Genomic DNA, 26,202 nt, shown 5'->3' on the forward strand with positions numbered 1-26,202 from the left:
ACTGTGAGATTTTCAAAAACAGGATATCAGGAAGGGTGCAAATACAGAGCAGTGCACAATATATCAGATGTGCTGTTTTTTAATGCCAGTCATCGTCTTGATGTCCTGCTTGCTCACATTTGCTGTCACTGGTCACGTGTACTTAAAACAGTTAAAGAAATATGACTGCTCTCTTCTTAAAGAACTCAACAAAGTCGTATTATTAAACTATTACAGTATAATTTTTACTACTATTAATCAGAATCACATATCACTTTGTTGACCAGGTACAATAATGAGTACTAGGTATTTGTCTTGGTAGTATTGATGTAACATACAAGGACAACACAAAATACAAAAAGATAAAATGTGTTTCTGTATACAAAATATAAAGAGATAAGACAGAATAAAATATGAAGAAGAAGAAAGTCCAAGGTGTGCCTTGAGCATGGGAAAGGTGCTATATAAATAAAATGTATTATTATTATTATTATGTATAGATAGATACTGATCTGAAATCAGACTTGATTAGCCAGAATTGCTACACATGGAAAACTGTTTCGGTGAAGTGTTGTTTTAGCTTTCACTGCACAAAGGTGTTTGCTGGATGGAAGTCTTTGGAATGCCCTGGGTGAGTCTGATCAGTAATGATCTTTGCAGCCTGTTTCCTTACCCTGAACTCATGTGGAACTTGAATGGGTGGTAAGTTCTAGCATATGGTCTTTTCACAGGCTCCAGTGATGCACTACAGACTGTCCTTAGCCTGAGCAGGTGCCACACCAAACTAGACAGTTAAAGATGAGGTAAGAATAAAATCAATGGTAACTGTGTAGAACTGGGCTAATTTGGCTTGTGGAAAATTGAATTTCCTCAGCTGGCACAAAAAGAATATTCTCTGGTGGGCTTTCTTCATGATACATGTGCTTTTTTGGTCCCTCTTACAATTTTGAGACAGGGCAGTGCTCAGAAACATAAATGACTCGGCTATCCCAACACCCAAACCATTTATAGCAAATGATAGGTGAGCATTTGGCTCTTTCTTGAAATCTGTCATCATCTCCAGAGTTTTTTTTTAATGTTAAGATCCAAATTGTTATGGCTGCGCCACACTGTTATGTTCCGCCTTGTCTTAAACTTGTCATTGTTTGAAATGAGGTATATTACTGTGATGTCATCTACAAATTTAAGAAGTTTAACAGATAAGTCACCAGAGGTGCAATCATTTGTATAAAGTGAGAAGAGAAGTGAACAGGATGCCAGTGCATCGCTAGGCTCTTTTTAAAATCTGCATATCCCAAATGATTTCTGTTGATACCCTACTCCAATCCCATTTCAAGTGTAATGTAATCAGTCTTAAATTAGCATCCATAAAAAGTCACTAAAACAGATACCTTTCTTTTGCTTTTCATTATTCTCAAATTTCTAATCATTGCTTGAACAAATGAAGATGACAAGGTGGTCTTGCACAGCTCACAGCTGACTAATAAAACACAATGTATTATTGAGTGGGAAAAAAGCAAAGAGTGGTTTGTAGTTGATGAAGTCAAGCACAATATCTGAATTTTCCAACAGAAGATCAATTCTGGTCTCTCTGGCACATAGGTAGTATGTAGTAATTTGTTAAAATCTGTCTAGCAAAGGCAGTAGAGAAGATTTAGAGAGTTATTACATGAACAATTAGAATCTTATGATACCATGAAATCTTATCTAATGGTCTCCTTTTTTCTCTCTTCTTTCTTTACAGCAGCGTCCAGTGAAACAATCTCTGAGTGCCTCCATGTGCCGTGAATCACACTGGCGCTGCCTGCTGTTGTCTATGCTGATGTATGGCTGCTTGGGAGCAGTAGCTTGGTGCCAACTAACACGAGTCACCAAACTGAGCTTCGACTCATCAGCCACCTCTTCCCTTTCTTCATCCTCTTCCTCACTGCGGGGAGGTATGGGAATGAGCGGCCGATCCATGATCTACCATGACAGCCCCTGCTCAGATGGTTATGTTTACATACCCCTGGCATTCCTGCTAATGCTTTATGTGGTCTACTTAGTGGAGTGCTGGCATTGCCGTGCCCGTAGTGAATTGCAGTGCAAGGCTGACGTGGACAGTGTTTATGAGAGAGTTCTGCGTATGCGTCAGGCAAAACCTTGTGTCTGGTGGAAGGCCATTAGCTATCATTTTGTTCGGAGGACACGACAAGTCACACGATACCGCAATGGTGATGCTTATACCACTACACAAGTGTATCATGAACGTGTTAACACTCATGTGGCAGAAGGGGAGTTTGATTACACACGTTGTGGTGTGCGGGATATCTCCAGGGAATTAAAAGGGCTTGAAAGTCATTCGGCTACCAGGCTGCGCTTTACCAAGTGCTTCAGTTTTGCTGGTTCTGGTGCAGAGAATGCCTATCTTAACCAGCGAGCTCGATTTTTTACTGAAATTGAAGGCCTAGACGATTACATGGAAGCAAGAGAAGGAATGCAGTTAAAAAATGTGGATTTTAAGGAGCACCTGATTGCATATGTGGACCCTGACAAACCTCCTTGGTATGCTTCACACGTGGCATTCTGGCTGGCAGCACTTCTTATGCTGTCATGGCCCCTCCGGGTTCTGATTGAGTATCGTACAGCTTATGTGCACTACCATGTGGAGAAGCTGTTTGGTCTAGAGTACAGTAACAGTGGCCCATCTCCCATGGAAGACGTACCCCTGAATGGTTGCAGTTACGGTTTACCCCGAGCTGATACTGTGGACAGCACAGAGCTGGAATGGCATATTCGCTCTAACCGACAACTCATTCCAAGCTATTCTGAAGTAATGCTAATGGATCTGGCTGGTTCTGGTTCAGGGTCTGGTGACACTGGGTCTTCCACTTGCTTTTTAAGGGACAGCTACCCTGCTCGGAGTTATGGAGCCCTTGTTCAGGATTGTGAGCGTTGTTGCTACTTGCAGGACTGGCAAAGACCAGCAGCCACCAGCTCCAGTTGTTCGTCCATCTTCTCTCGCCATGCATTTCACTCTCGCCTTTCTCTGGACACTTCACGATTTTCACTGTGTCGCATGTATGGCTCTCGACGCACTATGGGCCTGTGGAGGAGTCGAAGCAGCAATTTGACAGAGCGGTGCTGCCTGGATGAACAGTGCTGTCGCTCTTATTCCAGCCAACTGGCATTAAATGAAAGCCCCCCAACTTATCGTGATGCCAGGTTCTTCCCAGTACTTATTGTCCACCGGTCAGAAGGGTGTGCCAACTCTGGGGAGGTGCGTCGTTATTATGTTCGCCGGGGCTCCTGCTGCCTTGAGACTTCTCTTTGAAATGTATAGGTTGCTTTTCAATAGCCTGTCAGTGACTGAGGCTATAGGCTTAAATTTCCATCATTGACCAATGATTTAAAGGCACAGAATGAGACCTCACTGCCCAATAGTCTGTTCATATACCATTATTTTCGTTTTTTTGCTGGCTGCTTAGTCTGCTTCCTGTATGTATATTTATGTCACTGATGACTCCTTTACATCAAACCTCCAGCCTGACATTATGGGTGATGTATAGATTTAAAAGAAAGCTTAGGGATCTCCACTATGTCATCTCAATTCCTTTCTTCATTAAGGAATATATAGGGAGTCAGGATGTAAGAGCTGTCACAAGTGTCTTCCTCACTCTGTTCTTCCACCTGATCCTATTCCATGGTTTTGTTGCTTTCTTCATGCCTCATACCTAGAGGACACCTATTTGTTATCTGCTTTTGCCTGGTGGTGAGGACTAATTCAATACTTTCCCAGTGTACAAGCATAAGAGTACAGATCAAAGGGTTTGACCAAATGAGAATAACTCAATAAAGAAATGAAAGTCATCCATCCTAAACTAAAAAGAGGAGGAAACTCCATATTCTGTTGTTTGAATTTAGAGTAGGGAGTGACTAGGCTTGATAGCCCCAAACACTTAATGCCCATCAATCTGTATCAAGTAGATTCCTGGATTTAGGTTTGGGATTTATGACCAAATAGAAAGAGCATATTAAACTGGGTTAAATATATACCCCACGGTCCTTTTTCTTCTAGTGCTTATGGTGGTGAACATGTTGATGATAATAGCTATTTTCAAACATAACACATCAGTGCATAATAAATGGATACAAACAAATCAGGTAGTCTTATACAAAAATTTTAAATCAAATTTAGATGTGCTGCATTTTTCACATCTTTTTTTGACAATAAGTGATTTAAGAAATTCAAACTATTTAGCACAGGTAGGAAAAATCTAAGCTTCCATTTATTCTAAAGACACAACTGCTTAATATATAGTGTGTTTATATAAGTGTAATAACTTAGAATCATAACTAACCTATAATATTCATGTATTTTGACAGAATAAATATTTTAGAAATTAAGACACCTGTCACAAACACAGTGAAATTTCCAAAGCCAGCATTCTGCTATGGTGTAAACAGAAAAGAAAATCTTTACACTTTGCCTTGTGGTAAAAAAGGAAAAATAAGGGCTGCTGATTACTTTCCCACAGTTATGGCAGAACATAGACCATAATATGGTTGTGTAAGTATGAACAAGTTTCCAGGTGTGAAAGTGCCTCAGATTTGATTTGTCACAATTGGAAGCTTGAACCAAATGCATTATACATTTAATAACTCTTTTGACAAAAATTTAAGTGTTGAAGGTGCAGAGCGTAATAAATGATAAAGGTTTGCCATATTATTATACAGTCCATGGCTGACAAATCAAAACTGCCACCTCACATTGTTTTGGATTTAAACTTTACCAGAAGGCCTGCAGTTTCTATCATTTATTATTGTCACCATCTCTGTGATCTGAAATTAAAATCTTAAGAAGCCCACAGTATGTCCAAAGTGCTCTTCACAAAGAGTTTCGCTTCTATGTAAGATTATAATCTGCTGAAAATTGGGTCTGGTTGTGCAATGTTGGACAGTCAGTGAGAACAAATATACTGCATCATCTATAAGGCCTCCAGGTCTCTTGTTTGCCTCGGCTTTGAGATACCCTTTCATTGTTTTCCCTGCTTTAAACACCTGTGTTCTGTTGTAGCAGACCATTTGCATTTAAACATTGTGCAACAAAGTTTATAAAAATACAGCTAAAAGCTTAAAGTGACTAAAACAATCAAGCCATTGAGAAGTGTAGCTCAAGCTGGTCAGTTTCATCTAGCTTTATCACACCCTTTAAATATTTGCTTCCCACTGGGGTTTCTACAACATCCTGTCACAATAAATTATCCTGACTCAAATAAATAACACTACTTTATTAAAGAAAATCCCAGGGTATCTGTTGTCACCAATTTTATGAGAAGGGATGCAACACATATGCAAAGAACCCTCGAGGGAATTGCACTTTGAAAGGAGTTCTTGGCTTGATTTAAGTTTGAGGAATCCCATTAACAACGTTTGTCCCTGGAGAGGATTTTCTGCTTAGCGCATGGAGATCTTGCTTATTTTAGCATACCTAAAAAAGGCATATTTTAAATGTCCCCTATTTGTATATTTGTTTGTTTATTTATTTTCTACACAGTACTCTCGGCACTGAGTTTTCCTTAGGGACTTCTCAAAGATGTGCATATTAGGTTAGTTAATAAAGCAAAACCATCCCTGTATGAATAATTGTATGTGTGTGCGTAAGTGCAGTTGTTTGGCACCCTGACTTGCACTTGATGTTCGTGGAATAGGCCCCTATGACACTGACTTAGATTAGATAGATTTGATAAAATACGAATTGATTCTTCACAGTATGGTTAGCTAAGATTGTCAAATGCACAGTAGCACATAGGCTAGTAGTTAAAATAAGTAACAAAGGATCTTCATGCTGTCTCTCATTATTTAAAATATTTGAAGGACAATAGAGCTTATCAAAATTTATCATCTTATTATAAATAGTAAAACAGAAAAGCAAGGCTTCTGCATAAAAAGAATCCAATATACAAACAAACAAGAATATTAAACAAAAACTGAGGGCCTATGCTTCATCCATTCAGTGTGGGAGCTTCCAGTGCCACGGAATCACTCATAGATCTCACTAGACATCCTGGTTGACTTTGGCTTCTCTTTCCCAACACCAGACAGGTTTACACATCCTGCCAGTTCCACTTCTAACCCTGAAATCAAATCTAGGGTCATAGTTACAAGACAATTTCCCACCTGCTCAGTTCTCTTCTAAGTAAGCATCTGCATGCTGCCCATAGCAGCCTGTCTTCCTAGGCCTCAACCCACAATGGGCAATCCGGACCTAACTTTCCTATTCAGGGACCCTATTCTTGTATGTGTCAACAAGTGGGCATTATGATCATTTGGTAGTCTTAGTGATCTTTTCCTACTTTTCTTCATAGAGGGCCAAGGATTCTTAGCAGCTGCTTAGTTACCTGATCTATAACATTCTGTGAAATCTTCTCAGTTTCCTCCTCATAGGCCACTATGTCCTACTTCAATACCCCAAAAAGTTTCACTTCTGGGCTTTAACACTTGATAGGGGTCTTTAAAGCTCTAGGTGTAACCGTATCCAAGAGGGTACATGTAGAGGTTTGTATCCAAAGCCTTTGTGATATTGTAGGTGTTTCATTTGGGATTGCACTCTGTCTTTTGTCACCTTGGTGGTGTCCTTGCCATACAGTATCTCCTTCACAATAGCTGTAATAATGAACACATAATAACGTTTGTGTTTACCAGGTTTAGCTGATTATTTTTACAAAGTATTGCTGGTAACACAATGCTTAAACCCACTCTAGGCACACTGCAGCAACGCATAATTGCACTGTAGTTACTGAATTGTGACAGTATTGCGTTTGCAATTGTTTAAAATGATGAATTCTGGTTTCTCTCACATTAGGAGTCTAGATTTGTAGATGTTTCCCTCTTGCATGAAAGTGAAATCTGGCAAAATTTGAAAATAATGCAAGGCCAGAATTTAAAACCTATTGCTCCTTGACTGCTCTTAAAAACCTTTCACCCTTTGTAAAGATTAAGCAAAGAATCGGCCCTTAAGGAAGAATGCTGTTATATAGTGCCCCTGAACTATGTGGGATTGTGCACCACTTTGTCTTGTTCATGGTAGAGTTATTGACCATCATTGTTCCACAATGTTAGGAAAAGTATCCTTACCATTCCTTTAACTTAGTTAATCACTTGCTTTCTAAGTAAAATATTCCCACATTTTGCCCATTTTTTTCTGTTCATATTTATGACATAGTGCCGGACTACTGGAGTATTAATGGATTGCCCTGATGAATTATTTCTAGGTTGGCATTGTACTCATTGTCAGAATGTCTGACATGGCTATTGCAATAATAACGAATCTGGACTGACATTTGTGGTTTTTATACTTAGATAAAGCCAGTTTATTGGTATAGTGCTGAACTTGTATTATTACTATTGAATGTCAATGATATTGTAAATAAAGCAAGACTGAGCAAAACACTTGCAAGACAAATTCAACAGCACTGATATGGTTTTCAAATTAATGGGCTTCCTTACAAGATTTTCTAAATCTAATGACACACTTTAGTGTACTTTTTATTCTTGCAGGCTGGTTACCAGACCTGTTAAGTCTGACGGCATGCTGATTAATCAGTTACACCACACAGTACCATTCAAGCCACCTCCTGCCACGTATTTTACCAGTACCTCTGAGAAATTGGGCACAATGCCTTTTATGAAGTAACAACCATATTCCCTGCAATTACTACAGCTGGAAAATTATTAAATGGGCATAGTATTCAGTCTCTGCTGAAATTGAAGAAAACCACACATGTCCTAAGAAGTCAGCTGAATTAAGCAACACTTAATATGTACTTCTTGTAAACTTATTAGATGCTATCTGAGATATCTGGTCTGTTTTCTGAGCTTTCTCTAGGTCTGATGACTAGGTGTAAGCTTGATTTTGGTGGAGATGTGTTTTAAATTATCTCTTATGTAACTAATAATTAAGATTGGTGTATGATAAAAAAGACTGCCCAGCAAATAATCTTTCCTATTTGTCTGTTTACCAACCTGTGTGTTTGAGTTGTTTATCAGCCCATCAGTCTGTGCTCAAGGTGTTGAAAATGAAGGTAAAATGTAAATATATATCTATATATTTATTAATAATAAAATGCCTTCTGGTCTTGGGCTGTTAGAGATTTATTGTAAGTTAATGGCAGTGACTGTTAATCTAATAAACCTTCACTGGGATGTGGATGTTTTCTTTTTTTTCTCATAATTTAATTGGGCGAAATTTCCTAAATCAAAAACTTACCTGCAATCTCCAAACATTTCCCTTTAATGTCTATCCCGTATATTATGTCAGATTAGCACAAGCTTCCAGAGCTAAAGTAATTGTAGTGGATTCATATTTGTGCACTGACCTCCTGTGGTGAAAACAGTAATGCAAAAAAAAAGAAAAACCTAGTTCAGAAAGAAACATTAATGAATTCACTTTGACTATGTATTTATTTATAGAAGAAATATTATTTAATGAATGACATGGTATGATGGATATTTCATCTGCCACTGATTTTATTTTTTTATTATTTTCAGTTATATTAATGCAATATTAATGTCTGATGTCAAATGTGGACACACTGTATCATGTTTTTGTATACTATCTGGATAAATTGTTACTTTTAAAGTCTGAGTTTAATTATAATAGCTAATTATAATAGATAGGTTTTATAAATGCCCACCTGTCCCCAGTACTGGTGTGATGCCCAAAACTCAACTCAACTGAATTCCTCAATTCAATTAGTTGGTGCCAGAATCAGCAGATGCTTTGGTTTCATATTAGAAGCAAACCCTAGCATGGGTTTTTGAGTAGTACAGCCCTAAAACTAAGCTTTGAGAAAAACTAGAGTTGGTTGATTATTCTGAACACTAACACTGTTGTGATGGTGACAACAAAGGTGATGACTTTGACATGGTGTTTTATCAGCGTACTACCAGAGAATGTGAGACAGCTGACAGGGCCATGTCTATGTTGGGAATTGGCTCTGATGTTCTAATTAATACACCATACATAAACAGTTCTGGTACATGTGGATAGGTGGGCTTTGAATGAATGGAGCCCATTTATACAATGTGGGGAAATGATTCCAGAGGAAAACACCTTCATTAAAATAACACCTTTGCTATATACGTGTGTTCAGGTAACAGTATAAAAAGTATCATTCACAAAGTGAGTAAGCGAGTTTGCATTCAACAAGAATAGACAATTCTGGAGGAATAACCATCGAAAATAAATAATTGAATAAGTTGTAGATGCTGTCTTGACATGAGAACTAATGGCTCCCTCTTGGAAAGTATGGCACCTGTAAGGGAAAACTTGAAGAAGGCTGGTAGGTATTTCTATTTTGTTTAAAAGAGTTTTTCTTCTTCTAATATTCTCATATTTTTGGTATTTTTTGGTTATTGGTACACTGTATTAATCCCAGAGAGGAAATTGTCTTTTCCCATGACAAGGTTAAAACAAAATGTGGGTCATGTTTTTACAGTTGAGCTGTCAGATATTTTATTTACCTACAGGACTCCTGACAATGTCCTTAATTTCTGTAGCATGTGGCCAGACTGATGTATTTTAAAATGGGAAGAAACGACCAACCTAAATGCCTTTGTACTAAAACATTTATGGACCAATATATCTAGGAGTCAATTCCTTGATGCCACCCCCAGGAAAATATTTCTGAAAGATAACCACGCCTTCTGTCAAGCTGTAAACTTGAGCTGGTTTACACTTTCATATTGTTTGGAAGATGTTCTTGCTGTCAGCTGTTAACTGTGCTCCAAATGTCTTTCGACCTAGCCAGACAATCTGCAGAGGTAAAGTCATTAAGAGTATCTAACAAACGAGGTTTGAAATATCAATTGTCAAATTATAGAATTAATTTCAAATTACTTCACCCATATTATTTAATGGGCACAATGTTCAAGACTGGAAGATTAAAAATTGTTTGGGTTGGTTGTCTTTGTGCCTTTTGTAATAGTGAATTATATACAAGTACATTATTTAAAAAATAATTCAAAGCTGATTTAGATTTGCTATAAATTACAACCTTATATTTTCATCAGAATCTAAAAGCACTTGCAAAAATGACTACCAGCCAGAAAAGAAAATATATCTAATTCTTTTAACAAATAGTGTTTTTCATCTATCCATTCATTTATTCCATCAGAGCCTTATTCACTGTAGTAAAAGGATAAGTATTCATGAGTTTGTGTGACTGTTCAGTTGCTATGTCTCTGTAATTCCAACAAATGGTGCATCAAAAACATTTGTGGTAATAAAATTAATTGTATTTGTCATTCCAATAGATGACACAATAGGCACATCACAAACAATAACACTGCTTTTACAAATCCCATACCAAATAACATGTTTTAGAGACATATACATTGCATTTTTCATTCCAACAGAAGGCACTTCACAAACATTTGCAGTAATGCACTTTATTACTATAAATGTTTGTGATGTGCCATCTGTTTGTTATGCTTCAGGCAGGATTCCTTCCCCAGCTGGGGTTCAGATATTTGTTTTATGTTCTTTTTGTTTGTTTTTGATTCTTTTGTTTAGATTAATAATGTTTGTGTTTATTATTTATATTTTATTTAATTTAGTCTATGTATCCGTGTATTTTGTAGGTGGACCCCCAAGCAGCGGGACCACCTGCCAATCACCACATGGAGCTCCCCTCTGGCCTATAAATCCAGAGGGTCTCACACAGTCTGTGGTGGTTCATTTGAAAGCACTTTCGAGTTTCGCTTAGTTTCCTAGTTTTTTAGGAGCTTTTTGATATTTTATGTTTTTGGCCTTCTGCCTTGTGTTTTGACCTCACTTTGGATTTGTGCTTTTCGGGACTGTATTTGCTTATGATTGCCTTATTGTCTAGGCAGACTCTTTAGGTCTTTTGCACTCTATGGAGCTTCACTGTTTGACAGAACATTTTTGTGGAAATAAAACCTTTTTATTTTTGTAAATTTCTGTATTTGTCCTTAATTGGTTTCCCCTGGGCATTTTGGAAGTGCTTCTTGGGACTTTGAGACTCTTAAGTTACAACACTGTTGGAATGAGCAATGCATTTTTATTAATAATTGCATTCCAAATTATATTCCAATAGATGGTGCACTGCAAACATTAACGCTGAGGTCCACGTTGCATAGTTAGATTTCAACCCAGTTAGTTCATTGTGCACCAGCTGTGTTTTTTTTAAGTGCAAGATTACCAGTCAACCAAAACAAAAATGGAAAAGCAAAGAAATAAATGAATGAATGTATAAATGGAATGCAGTGCAGAAATGCATTAGAACTTGACAGCTGGCAATTGATGTTTTATCCTGCAAATCATAATGCTGCTCATTAGAACTTCTCAATGACGATTTTGATTAAAGCACAGGTTTTAGCAGGATTCTAAGCATATATTTAAAACATCACTGAGACCATTTTTGTAAGCAGTTCTTAGGAACCACTCCACCCTGTTCCAAGATTCCTTCTCTAGAGATTTTTATGTTGAGAAACTCTTTACACTTCATTTGCACATGTTCTTATATGGATAGATTTTCCATCACTATGTGTTCCTCTCAGGATCCTTCCTGTAATCCATGCTCTATTTTTCCCCAGAAGTGTGTTCCACGATTTATTGACTGACACACAATAAACCGCAGATATCTTATTGCAATTATTCGGCCTAGATAACATGTAGTTTTATAACAAATTCTGCCATCTATGGTTGTTTGCTCACAAACTTGTACACCCATATTAAAGTTTTATGGATGTAAAGGTAATGTTATACCTCCTGAATTCCCAAAAGATTAAGTTACACTGCTAAAATATACACCGTATGAGGTGATCATACACTTGTAAGCACATCATAGCATAAACAGATATTTAAACCCATGGAAAATAAGCCTGGATGCATTTTTAAATCCTTGGATATATTAAACATTTGCTGCAGGCTGCCTTGAAGGGTTTCTCAAAACAAGCTAATGTCTTACTTTATGTATAAGAGGATGATTATTTTTTGTAAAAGAAATATCTTCATTTAAATAAATCTATATTTAGCATTCATTCAGTTCATTCTTCATCTACCTTCCACCACCTAAGCTTTCACAAAACATGTTACAAGGTCATTAAGAAACAAGTCACTTCTACTCCTCTCCTTTTAACTCACAAGCAGGTTGCACTATTGAAGATATAAGAATGTGATTAAGAGTTTGACTGGATTGAAAATCAGAATGATAATAATAATTCTTTACATTTATATAGTGCTTTTCCACTACTCAAAGCACTCTCCAAGTAGGGTGCAGCAGTGTTAACACTGCGTCACCTACGTAGGCTAAATGGCACTTAAGGACTGGGTTTGGTAAGTACTGATAGATATTAATTATTATTAATAACTCTCATTGTCTGTGTTTGTGTCAGTGTTATGCAGTATATCGTATTAGAGTCTGTTTATCATGCTGGGGTAACAAAGCTATTAGGTATTTAGACATTGAAATTGTAACTATGGCAAAAGGTATTTCATTTTCATCAAACGCTTTACTCACACTCATTGTGGCACCTTTGTTAGCCTGGTGACCTTATAGCTCTACTCCCATGGATTTGAATAATGGCCTATGCAACACACATGTAGTTTGCCTGTACTCCTTGTCTAAGCATAATTTTCTTTTTTTTAACATTTTATTGAATTTATTAAAAGCAAGTAACATTCCATACAAGCAAGTCATACTTGACAAAACTAAGCTCAAATCAACCCACACCCACAAGAAAGAGACCAAGGCCAACAGCCAGACTAAAACTTTAAGAGTAGAAAAAAAGAGGGAGAAAATCCTTTTCCCCAATTTAAATGTTTATTCTAAAATGTTATTGATTATATCCTTCCAGGTTTTAAAAAAGTTTTGAACAGATACCCTAAGTGAGAATTTGATTTTTTCCAGTTGTTTTTTTTTTAACTTTTATTGAATTTATTTCAAGCATGTAATATCCCATGCAATCAAGTCAAACTTAATAAAACTAAATTCAATTCCACCCCCACCCATGAGAAAGAGAGAAAGGCCAACAGCCAGAGTAAAATTTTTGAGAGTAGTATAGAGGGAAGGAAAGGAGTCTTTCTCCCTAATATAAGTGCTTATTCTAAAATACTATTGATTAGATCCTACCAGGTTTTTAAAAAGCTTTGAACAGATTCTCTAAGAGGGAATTTGATTTTTTCCAATTTCAAATAGCATATAACATCAGGGGCGGCACGGTGGCGCAGTGGTAGCGCTGCTGCCTCGCAGTTAGGAGACCTGGGTTCGCTTCCCGGGTCCTCCCTGCGTCGAGTTTGTATGTTCTCCTCGTGTCTGCGTGGGTTTCCTCCGGGCGCTCCGGTTTCCTCCCACAGTCCAAAGACATGCAGGTTAGGTGGATTGGCGATTCTAAATTGGCCCTAGTGTGTGCTTGGTGTGTGGGTGTGTTTGTGTGTGTCCTGCGGTGGGTTGGCACCCTGCCCGGGATTGGTTCCTGCCTTGTACCCTGTGTTGGCTGGGATTGGCTCCAGCAGACCCCCGTGACCCTGTGTTTGGATTCAGCGGGTTGGAAAATGGATGGATGGATGGATATAACATCAGTTACCAAATGACTTTAACAGAGGTGGGTTAGGATTCTTCCAGTTGAGCAAGATAAGTCTATGTGTTAAGAGTGAAGTAAAGGCAATTACAGTTACTTCTCATTGGCCACAATTTAAAAAAATAAATGTAATGTAGTTTAAGAATATGTTATAATTCCTCAGTTTGCAAAATATCACATAGTATCCAGGGGTGTCTCATTAATGATCCACTGTTGACGGAACACTTAAATCTTACTGATGTATGGAAGAATATACAATTAGTGATACAGAATGCTATCCTTTGGATATCTTAAATAGACTAAATAGACAAAAATCATTTTGTACTTCTAACAAGCATCATGCAGATTAGTCATTTTTCATATCACCTTTGTAACGGGGAGCAGAAGCCATCAACCTGCTCACTCTGTCTGTGCATTTTCATTATCCCATTTGAATTTTTCAAAAGTACTAGAGGGATTTGCACCCTGCTCGCTTCGCTTGCCATACCTTCAAGCCCCCCCTCCCCCCCCAGCCAGCGCGACATGCCAGCCACTTTGCATCTCCGCCACTCGCGATGTGAAGAGGGTGGATGAACGCACCCCAAGGAGACGCGGTCGTTCCTCCGAAACCCCCTCTTAAACAGTGATACAATGGGAAAGAAATAGTTTTTTTTTTGCCTCCTCTTTGCTCGATCAACTGCTGGCTTGCTGCTGTGCCGCGTTATGTGCATCTCGCATGGCGCTTCAAACATTTAAAAGCCTGTACAACAGCTGTCCTTTTGTCTCACTTCCTTGTCTCTCTTCTCCCACAGTCATCCTCTGCTCTTGTTGGGGGTCCCGCTCCCGAGGTGCGCCCTTATGAAGATGAAGATTTTCTGTTCTTTTAATTGAGAGATGGAAATGTCCCCTCCGACTACACACGGAGCTTGATTCACTCCTGAAAGAGACTTATGTTTGTTTGAAGTTTCTGAATAACGTTTCTGTCTCTAAAATATCCCATGTATCTGTGCAACTCTGTGACTCAAGCATGACAGCGTATGTGGATTTCACTTTCACCAAACAACAAATCTTTTAATTCTCGCAGATTTGCCTCTTCATTGGGAAGAAACACTACTTTTCCCTGATGGCAACACAAATTAGATGATCTTAAAGTTTAAATCCAAACAATATATTCGATCTCTTCTTGCTGTTTCATTATTTCACAGAGTAATAATTTCCGTTTGTTTGCGTTTATGTGATCTTTACTATAATTTTTTTTCCCATTATATCTAACTTGCTCTGCATGTGTATCGCGCCAGCGTTTTTGAATTCTTTACAATGTTCTACTTTGTCAACTACTCTTTGTCTCGCGTAATGTGAAAGTGTCAATCTGAGAAAGTCACGTCTCTTCTCTCTGAAAATTTCTGGTCTTGGCCCAAGATTTTTTTATATAATAGAGAGAAATCCAATATTAAACATCTCTCCTTTCATCTCTTCAAGGCAGAGTTAGGCTAAACAAAATGTCATTATCACAATTGCACAAAGACCAGTGCTGCATTTCATGCATTTGTTTTCTTGCAAATCAAGGAATGAGCACTGAGTGATTTATAATACCTAAAAATTCAGGGTGTCCCAGACCTCCTGGTATTACACGCTACCCTTCTTGCCATTTTTTCATCTATTTGTTTAAAATTGTCCATGGATTTTACTAGTCAAGTCAAGTCAAGTTGGGGAGCATGCACTGGTACAGTGTGTTGCCGCACCCACTACACGGTGAAACAACTGAGGATCCCAGTTAGCAGCCCCCCAGGCAGACACGCGGCCCAGTCCCACCCTCTACCTTCTATCTGCCGCAGCCAGGTGTTACATGGGCGACCCCTTGGCCCGGTCGTGCCATTTACGAGCTGGATCACCCTCGGGGAAACGCGCCACATGGCCGTAGTGCCGTAACTGACGCTCCCTCACAATGCAGGTAATGTGCCTCATTTGGGGACTCCATGAGCAACCGCTCATTCGACACAAAGTCAAACCAACGGTACCCAAGGATTTTCCAGAGAGAGACCGTACCAAAGGAGTCCAGTCTTCGTCTCAGGTCACTGGTTAGCGTCCATGTCTCGCAACCATATAGCAAGACAGAAAGCACCAGGACTCTAAAGACTTGGATCTTCGTCCTTTTGCATAGATATCAGGAGTGCCACACACTCCTTTCTAGCGACCTCATGACCCCCCATGCTCTCCCAATCCGTCTAGTGACTTCATAGGAAGAGTCACCAGAGACATGAATGTCACTGCCAAGGTAAGTAAACTTCTCGACAAGGTCAACACTGTCTCCGCAAACAGACACACTGCTGATGGCTGTGCCCAAGAAGTCATTAAAAGCTTGGATCTTGGTTTTTATCCAGGACACTCGCAAGCCCAGACACTCAGACTCCTCGCTCAGTCTCTCGAGCTCTTCGATCAGAGCCTTCATTGACTCCGTGAAGATCACAGCAGTCTTTCTTCACGAACAGATGCCACACAGCCACTAGACCCCACGACCTTGCCCAACACCCAGTCCATGCAATCATGGAACATAGTAGAAGCAAGAACACACTCCTGATGAACCCCAGAATCAACTGGGAAAAACACAGAGGTTCTGCCTCCAGTCTGCACAGCACTCACAGTACCAGTGTACAGGCCGGTCATGATATCCAGCAACCTCGAGGGGATTCTGCGAACCCTCAGGATGTCCCACAGGGCAGCTCGATCAACCGAGTTGAACACTTTACGAAATTTGACAAAGGCTGCAAAGAAACTTTGCCAATATTTGCGTTTGTGCTCCATGAGAACCCTCAGTGCCAAGATGTGGTCGATGGTAGACTTCTTAGGCGTAAAAAAACAGACTGTTCCGGTTGCTAGTAGGTGAGCAAGTGATCACGGATCCTATTGAGGACGACCCTAGCAAGGACTTTGCCCGACCCAGAGAGAAGTGTTATCCCCCTGTAGTTGCTGCAATCCAAGCGATCACCCTTCCCTTTCCAGATAAGGACGACAAGTCTTGTTTTCCAGTCAGTTGGGATGATGCTAGTCACCCAAATGGAAGCAAAGATTGCTTGCAATGCCAGGAGGAGAGCCTTACCACCAGCCTGGAGAAGTTCACCCTGGATACCACATATCCCTGCAGCCTTTCCCCCCTTCAGCTGCTTCGCCATCTGTGTAATCTCAGTGAGACTGGGTGGTTCACAGCTAATTGGAGGATCAGCCTCAAGAACCGTGGACCCAGAGATATCTAACGTCCTAACCGGAGGATCAGCTTTGAACAACTGCTCAAAATAGCCAGCCAAGTGGGTCACAACTGCAGTGTCATCCATAAGGACCGTTCCATCAGCCACCCTGACTGCGACTCTCTGTGGAACCGATTCAGATGTGCATAATGCTTCAATTCCTCTGTAAGCAGGACGTGGGTCGCTAGACCACAGATGGTGTGTCACTTGCTCACAGATTCCTCTAACAAACGCCTCTTTATCTGCCCTCGGAGTCTTCATAGCCGTCCTTCTCAGTTCCTGATACAGACCAGAGTTGCCATTGAGCTGTGCGCTGCGACTCCTGTCGATGATTTCCAGGGTGCCCTGCGAGATGAAACACCTCCTTCTGGGAACACTGGTAACATCAACACAACCCTTAGCAACCTTCAGGATCTTGTCACAGAAGGTCTCCCACATCACATTAGGATCGACAGTCGTACCCAAATCTGCAAGTTCCTCACACAAACTGTGTACAAACTCTTTATAAACAGTCTGGCCTTGTAGTTTGGCCAAGTCCAGGCTCATTTTCCTAGTAGGTGGTAATCTACTGCAGGCATGTCAAACTGAGGGTCACCCTAGGGCCATATGGGTCACATTTGTGTTGTCATGAGGGCCACACACAACTAATTGAAGTCATTTAATAAAAATTATTGCAGAATATTTTTATTACTTAGAAACGTACAATGTGCATACAAATGGTTTAGCGGCTAGCCACATTCATGAATACAAAGTAATGTAGTTTAATAAAAGAAAAAAAAATGAAGTTTAAAACGGCAACATGGACTTGTATGCAACAACAACAAATACATTGTACAAAAATTACAGCAGTTCAAAATGAACACATTTATTTATGACTGTTCAATCATTTTTAGTGTTTTGTCCTGAGGCTTGACACCTCTTTTTAATGACAATTTTTGGTATATCTGGCTGAAATGTCTATGCAGTTCCGACTTTGATCAGAGATAACAAGTGTTGATCAGTCAGCCTTGTTCTCTGAGAAAGTTTTTGTTGATTTAATGAAGGAAAATAACTCTTCACACACATAGGTAGAACCAAACATTGCCAGAATCTTTGTGGCAAACTTTTTGAAGTTTTTAAACTTTTCAGGAAGGTATGAAAATAAACCAGGTATCCCCACTTCAAGATACTTTGTTCTGAGTGTAGAATTAGGATGCATTTCTAATAGTTCCATCTGCAGGCTTTCTTCTGCCTTGACAACATCAAAGGTGAATGGTGCTGAGAATAATCCAAAGTTGTGTTCAAAAGATGAGAAATCACAAAATCTTTCTTGAAATTCCTTTGATAACAATTCCAGGTGACTGTCATACTTAGCAAAGGTAAGTACAGACTCAGTATTGGCAGTGTTTTTCAGCTCTTTGCACTTAGGAAAATAAACTAAATTTTCATTTGACAATTGTGACTTCCATAAGTTTAGTTTTGCAATGAAGCACTTGATGTCATCATACAACTGAGTGATGAGTTTGTTTTTACCTTGTAATTTCAAATTAAGATCAGTTAGTTGTGCGGTAATGTCCACAGAAAAAGCCAGATCCTGGAGCCAACTTTCATCTTTTATTTCATCTGTGTTTTGACCTTTCATCTCCAAAAACATAATCATTTCTTGTCTCAACAAATAAAATCTTTTCAGCACTTTGTGACATGACAACCAGCGGACTTCTGTGTAGAATGGAACATCTGTGAACTGATTCTCCATATCTTCCAACAACTGGCTGAATTGACGGTGGTTGAGAGCACGGCCTCTGATATAGTTCACTGTCTTTGTGACCAAACTAAGCACATGATCCAATTTTAAAATCTTTGAACACAAATTTTGCTGATGAATAATGCAGTGAAAATGTGCAAATGATGAATCTGGATGTGAGTTTTCTATTTTTGTTCGTAACTTGGCAGCAACACCATTATGTCTGCCAACCATATTCGCAGCACCGTCGGTAGATAAGCATGCAAGTTTACTCAAATCCAGACCATAGTCATGCAGAACCTGCTCAACTTTCTCAAAGATGTCCTGGCTTGTTGTAGTGTCATGCATGAGGATCGGTTCAATCAGTTCTTCATAAATATTAAATTCACTGTCACAGGCCCTGATGAAAACCGCAAGCTGTGCTATTCCAATGATGTCAATGGTCTTATCAATAGCAATAGAAAAATGTTCAAATTTTGATGATGGGGCCTTCAACTGTTGTTTCAAATCACCTGACATTTCATCAACCCGTTCAGCAACAGTGTTCCTGGTTAATGAAATACCTTTGAATAAATGTGCTTTCTCCAGACACACAATTTGAGCCGTTATTACAAGGCATTGCTTTACGAAATCTCCTTCACTGTAAGATTTCCCACTCATGGCTATCATTCGGCTGAGTTCATAGCTTGCAGTAATGGAAGCAACATTCCCTTTCTCATTTTTTGTAAAAAAGGTCTGTTGCTGTCTCAAGTTAATGTTCAATTCCTTGAATCTTGGAACATGCATTGGGCCTTCATATTTATCGTAAGATCGATGGCTCGTTTCATAATGTCTTTTCAAGTTGTACTCTTTGGGTGTGGCAATGCTGTTGTTGCAAATTAAACAATGTATCTTTCCAGTTACAGTTGTGCAAAAATACTGTAATTCCCATTTTTCTTGAAACACTCGCCCTTCTTCGTTCAGTTTCCTTTTTCTCTTAGCTGGAGGAGCACTAGCCATGTTAAAGGGAATATGGAATCGGAGAACTTTAGGAATGATGAATTCGAATTACAATGAACCTCCCACTGTTCTCTCTATAATCCGAAAGCAAACAATCGATTTTCTGTCACTGGGATACCCGTCAAACATGTTTGTGGGGTGGTCCAGAAAAGCTGACCGGCAAAGTGTCAATGTGAATGCCAAGCGTTGCTATGGAATTCAACTATATTACAGTGATCCCTCCTCGATTGCGGGGGTTGCGTTCCAGAACCCCCTGCGAAAGGTGAAAATCCACGAAGTAAAAACCATATGTTTATATGGTTATTTTTAAATATTTCAAGCCCTTATAAACTCGTCCCCACTCTTATAAACATTTCCCGCACAGTTATACAGCATAAACCCTTTGTATTCTCTTAGATATTAGGTAAGATTCATTGAAATTATATATGTAAACACACTGTTTATATACAGTAAAACCTAAATGTTGTTTTAAAGATATTGAGCGTATCTGATATCACATATGTTACAACCATTACGATAGACTGGCCACCAGCAATAAATACGTACAATGCAAGAAAAATTGTATACAGTAAAATGTGTGTACAGTGACACTAAACGTACGTACATGTACTAAGTACTGTACGTAGGAAATTAATTATGGTTACTCACCAACAATGACACGATGACTTGTCAGATAATGATGAGTTTAATTTACTGCACAACAAAGGATAGCGTTACAGCTCTTCTAAAGGAGCCTCTTCAGGCTCCAGATTCCATCCGGACTACCGCCTTATTACTTCCACTTACAACTCGTTTCACGCTCTGGTTAAAGGACACTGTGGCCAAAGATCTTATATTCTTTTCCTCCTTTTTAAATAAAAAAGAACCATGGACTCATCGATGCCGTAATGGCGTCCTACAGCGGCGTAGCTGTTCCCTTCCTTCAACATATCCAAAACTTTTACCTTTTTGGCAATCGTTAACATCTGCCATTGGCGTTTGGACACGGTCCCTGAAGCAGCAACAGGAGCAGATCGTTTTGGAGCCATAATAAAGGGCTTGACTATGCACAAAGATAAACACAAAAGAGCACAAAAGTTAACTCTTTATTTACACAGAGAAACACATTGATGCTGGATGAGCGAGACAAGATTTCCTGATTAACGCAGCAGAATCAAATTTGGCTCTCTGTCGCTGACCCAATCTGCACCCAGGAACTTAACCACGTGCTCTGATTGGGTAGCTTCATGAAAGTCTAAGCACGATATTGCGAGAGATTACTGTATTCACTACAAGTAGCCCTAGCTCCTGTTGCGTTTTTTAACCTTGAACTAATCGATATTTTTTGCAGAGAAGCGGTAGGATTAGTCACTGCTCAATATGGCTATAAATATCCCTCAAACCATTCCGATTTTATTACAAAAATAAATTCTCGCTACCGCAGAATCTATGGCAACTTGAGTGAACCAACCGCCACTCTACAATCAAAACAAATGCGTCCAAATAATGCATTTACCGTGGCAGGTTGTTGACTTGGGTATGACTGTTAACTCCTCAATGTGATAGAGGTGCGGGCCACAGGTGTGCCTGCAAAGGGCCGCATGCAGCCCGCGGGCCGCGTGTTTGACATGCCTGATCTACTGGACCTAAGCTGGATCCTAAAACTAGCAACAATAAGTCTGTGGTCAGAATTCACAAACTGGGCACTTCTGTAGACCCTGCAGTTTTGCAAGAGCCTCCGGTGTCTGCCCACAACGATGTGAGCAGTCTCCTTCACCGCACCACCAGTATTGGAGTACCAAGTCCAATGATGCGGTTCTGGGCGCTGGAACCAGGATCCAGTGATTCACAGCCCCTGACCTTTTGCAAAGTCAAGGAACATGGAACCACTTTCACCACGGTCACCAGACCCATGGGGACCGAAACAATCCTCATAGCCAGCCCTGTCAGTGCCAGTGGCTGCATTGAAGTCACCCATGACCAGAGAAGTGTCACCTCGTGGACACCCATCAACCACCGAGCAAAGCTGCAAATAAAATGTCTCCCTCGCCGAGACATCACTCGCGGTTGGAGCATACACTGAGACAACAGACAAGGCACCCAGGGAGTGCCGTAATCTGAGTCTCATAATACGCTCGCTGAAAGGAGTGACATTGGACACCATCGGAAAAAGCCAATCCGCTACAGCAACAGCCATCAGAGTGAACAGACCAATAAAAGGTGTATCCACCAACAGAGATTTGGCCAGTCCCCGGTCAGCACACCTCAAAGAGTGCCACCACTGAAATGCAGATATTACGCAGCTTCTCCGACAGCAGAGGAAGATGATCATCATGCAGGAGAGACAAGACGTTCCATGTGCCTACCCGTATGCGCCGTATCAAATTGGGACCCAAGTGCTGCCATGCAGCGGGTGATGCCTCAGCACCACACCAGTTCCGATCCCCAACAGACCTGACCCCATTGGCTCTCCAACGGTTTCGACTCTTCCGGGAATGGGGCTCCCGAGGGGCTTTCCCCCATCCCCATCATGATGCGAGCAGCCTTCCTATGGGCGGCTGCAGCAGAGCTACTCCCACTGAGAGCAAAAAGGAGTCCTTTCTGTCATCTCAGAGCTGTGTGAAGTTTTTTTACGGTGGTTGGAGGACCGCTTGCAGAGCCGAATGCAGTTTAATGTCATACCCAGGACTTTATTAGAATCTATCAAAACTCAAAAAGGTTCATGTATTTGCTTCTTTTCTGCTACTTTGGTTTAATTGTTATAATTTTTGACTTTTATCCATTTCTCCATAGTATGGAGAAGTATGCCTGGACTAGATTTGCGAGATCTGCACCCTGACACTAATCAAGAGTTGATTATTAGTAACATATATAATAGATTATTTTAATTAATCCTTTAGATAGTTTCAGTGTTAAGAACAACATTATGAAGTTCTAGGATTTAAAAATAAATGGGGAAAAAACAGCTTTCAGTAGAGTATCTAAAGCATGTGTATGGGTGGAATTTATTATATATATCTTCTGTGATATATTGTAGTAGGTGGTGTGCTATTAAATTCTTATTGAGGTGGTGAACTCACTTATTGTTCCAAAGTCATCACCACTCAGCAGGACAGCTGAGAGGTGGGCTAGTGATCACAGCAGGACTTGCATTAAGGCTGAATGGTACAGGAAATGTTCCTTCGTTGCCTGGAGACACAGAGACCTGCATTTAATGAGCCCTTGGTTGTTCATGCAGTCAGAGTGGGTGGAGCTGGTTGCCAGGGGACACCTAATTTATGTTCCATTTTCCTTGGCTCAACCTGTTAGCTTATGGGAGTGAGGTGTGTCTTAGGTTGCCAGGAGAAGGCAGTCAACATCCGGGGCTCCACAAATGACACACAACTGAGATTTGCAGTTCAGATCATATTTGAATACAACCTAAACCTCTCAAGGGTGAGTATTTAAAATTGAACACACCCCTAGAAGTATAAAAATACATCAGAAAATAGGTTAATTATAAATGAAGTATTTATTTGTACCTACTTTTTAACTATAACATTTAAAAGTACATATATATGTCTTGCTAGAAGAAGCTTTTTGGGGTAACCTGAGGGTGACCATCCTCTTATGTCAAGTAGGTGCACATTAAGAGGACTTATGCCAGCCTTTGTCTTTATTTTTTTCTGTGAAGCAGGTACATGTAGAGGATTGTGTTGAATTCCTGCAGGCAGCATTAGAGTAGTAAAAGCTGTATTAAGAGGGTTTGGTTTCTTAAATTGTATTACTGTTTAGGAAAAATTGGGCAAAAAATATTAAAAACTCTACAGTCATGACACTTGAAAAACTTTGCCATTATGACTTACCATATTAACCCTCAGGAACAGTTAAATAGGGCTACTTTCCGTTAGGCTAGAAAACTGAGAGTGAAGAGGAAAGTTGATGGAGAGAAGCTTCAGAAAAGAGAGTGGGGGGGTGGGGAGATCAGAAAATGGAAGGCTTTATTATATTATATATTTTTACTTTATTACTAATATAGACAAATGTAAAAAAAATCACTTTTCCTTTTAAAGAGGGAAAATGGCAGATTTATGTACAGTATAGTGACATGACATTTTTTTTAACTAACTTTTTTTTCCAAAGTATTTTTGCTACAATTCACAGTTACACTAACACAATTTGTCATTTTACAGTATAGCAGGATAGGTGCCTTTCTCAGAGACACATTAGTAGTCAAAATTCAATTGGCAAAATTGTGTTTAATAGTACAGCTTCGTAAATATAAACTGACACATACAAAATTATACATTTTTGCAATGAAAATGTACATTTTCCATTAAAAGTCACTTTTTAAAAAAGCAAGTTTTACAACAAATACATGTTCATTTCATTAGCTAATTGGCAGTATTTAGACTGTCATACCAACTCCTGCTGGTGGTATTCCATGCCAGTGCTTCACCCACACTTTGCCTTTGGCTGGCCTTTCAGAGTGATGTGGGTGCTGTCACACTACTGTGAGCTGACATCACTTCATGCCAGATTTTCACCCACCTTGTATGTCTACCTCTTATGACTAGTGCGCTGAGCTTAAGGATCTATTTACGATTTGTGCCAATGAAAAGAAATGAGCATTAGTAGTTGCAATGAATGACAGAATATTAAATAATGTGAAATGAACAGCTGGAGGGAACATACATAGATATTGACAGCAAGAACAAAAAGTAGAAATATTCAAAGCAACTGACTCAGTGATTGAGTGATTGCATTATGTGAAAAGTCATGCTTAAGTATTTTGTAATTTGGGCAAAAAGGGACATCAGGTAATGACACAGTAGTTGCTGATGCATAGTGGAAAATGTTACTTAGAGCACAGCCAGATTCAAAGCATGAGGCATGTAAGACTGCTGACTTACTGTGCAAGGAGACAAGTGAAACTAGAAGCATTGTTTGGGTACAGATTTAAGTAACCATGTATTACTATTATTATTAACATTATTTATTTATTTAGCAGACACCTTTATTCAAGGCAACTTACAAAGCAAGTTATAATACATAAAAGAATGAGAATGTAAGTATCAAACCAACTGTGAACAAGATAAAAAAAGTGAGCACAATGGAGTAGAGAGAGAGAGAGAGGCTGGGAGTATGCACTGATACAATACGCTGCTGCACCTACCCCACAACAAACCGCATCAGGATCCCAAATTAGAACAAAACTGAAAAGTGAATCAACCAATGATATCAAATTGTATTCAGTTAGCATATTGGTCAGTACACTTTTATCTCCAAATCATTTGTGTATTTTTTTAAATTAGCAAATGCATTATACTCTAAATCAAGTACCTGAAATTTTCTCTGTTTTTGCATGAATTATTTACCCTCTAACATTCACATATCTCATATTCCCCATACAGAAGAGTAAATGTTACTGCCAAAATTATGCCATTCACATGCCATGAATAGCCTTGCTTATCCATGTACATATCTTGTTATTTTAACTAGGTGTTGTGGGTGATATACTTTATGGTTGCTATATTATATTTGTTAGTCTGTGTAAGTGTACTGAGACTGTACCCAGTAAAGAATGCAATACTGTAAGAACTCAAAAACATGTCCTTCAAGAGGTTACAAATTCCTTATTTTGAACAGTTGAATAAATCTTGCCAAATTATTCAAACAGTGACAAGTCTGTATGTAATTGAAAAATTTGATTCAAGAATTATTTGTATGCGCTGGTCATTAAGTTGCATACACAATGAAAGAGGCAGAGCAAGAAACAAATAAAATGTCATTCTTTCTCCGACCTGACTACACTCAGATTTGATGCCTTCCCTGCATGTATATTAAGTTTCCCTTCTTTTATAATGTTTCTTTCCCATGCCCTGGCTATATATTATTTCTTTTATATGACAACTCTCTATCTCTTCTCTTAGCCTTACTCATCTGTCCTGGAGCTTACGTACACAGACTCGTGTTCTGTGCCTTTAGATTCAGTGCAGGCACCTCTAGCAATGTTTTGAAATGCTAATTGCAGCAATCATGAACATTAGAACAATCTTAATGAGAAAAGGCCTTTCAGCCCAACAAACCTCACCAATCCTATATGCCTAATTTTTCCAAAATAATATTCAGTTCAGTTATGAAAATTCCTAAAGTACCATTCTCTACCACATTACTTGATAATTCATTATATATATGGAATAAATCTTGCTTCATACCTCAAACCTTGCAGGTCTAGACTAGGGCTAGTTGTTATTGTTTGTACTTTATCTAGAACTGCTTTGTCTTTTTTGTAATGTGGACACCAAAACAGCACACAGCACTCTACATGAGGTTTCACTAGTGTTTTATGCAGCTTAAGAATAATTTCTTTTGACTTATACTTTATGCATCTTGCTATATAACCTAACATCCTAGTAGCCTTTTTAATGGCTTCCATACATTGTCTGGACGTAGGCAGTGATGAGTCCACTGTGTCACTAAACATCTAATTTTAGATAACATTCCACAGAATGAGCTGCTTCATCTCACAACCCTTTAGTAACCTATTCATTTTTGGTAATTGCTCACAATTCTGGATTATGGGTGGATTTGTGTATGCCTTTTAACAGCAGATGCAATGTGATGGTAGCCGTCAAACAGATATATGCAGTACATAAACTCTTCATGTTCTGATGGCTAGAATACATTCATGATAAAAGTAAATTCTTTATTACAGCCATGTTGAACATCTTATTA

The 26,202-nt window shown here is 39.2% G+C and overlaps 2 protein-coding genes across 2 annotated transcripts in view; both read left to right on the forward strand.

Moving 5' to 3' along the window:
* The window catches only part of si:dkey-13p1.4 (transmembrane protein 151B), a 64,040-nt gene extending 58,933 nt beyond the window's left edge, over positions 1 to 5,107 (forward strand). The window contains exon 2 of the mRNA XM_028822022.2: positions 1,724 to 5,107. Coding sequence (XP_028677855.1) covers positions 1,724 to 3,292 — 1,569 coding nt within the window. The 3' untranslated portion in view covers positions 3,293 to 5,107. The remainder of the gene's footprint in view (positions 1 to 1,723) is intronic.
* Positions 5,108 to 22,808: 17,701 nt separating this feature from the next.
* The window catches only part of heatr4 (HEAT repeat containing 4), a 49,781-nt gene continuing 46,387 nt past the window's right edge, over positions 22,809 to 26,202 (forward strand). Inside the window, exon 1 of the mRNA XM_051919748.1 lies at positions 22,809 to 22,920. The gene's annotated coding sequence lies outside the window, so the exon portion shown is untranslated. The remainder of the gene's footprint in view (positions 22,921 to 26,202) is intronic.

The sequence above is a fragment of the Erpetoichthys calabaricus genome, chromosome 16, assembly GCF_900747795.2.
Source record: "Erpetoichthys calabaricus chromosome 16, fErpCal1.3, whole genome shotgun sequence".
Lineage (NCBI taxonomy): Eukaryota > Metazoa > Chordata > Cladistia > Polypteriformes > Polypteridae > Erpetoichthys > Erpetoichthys calabaricus.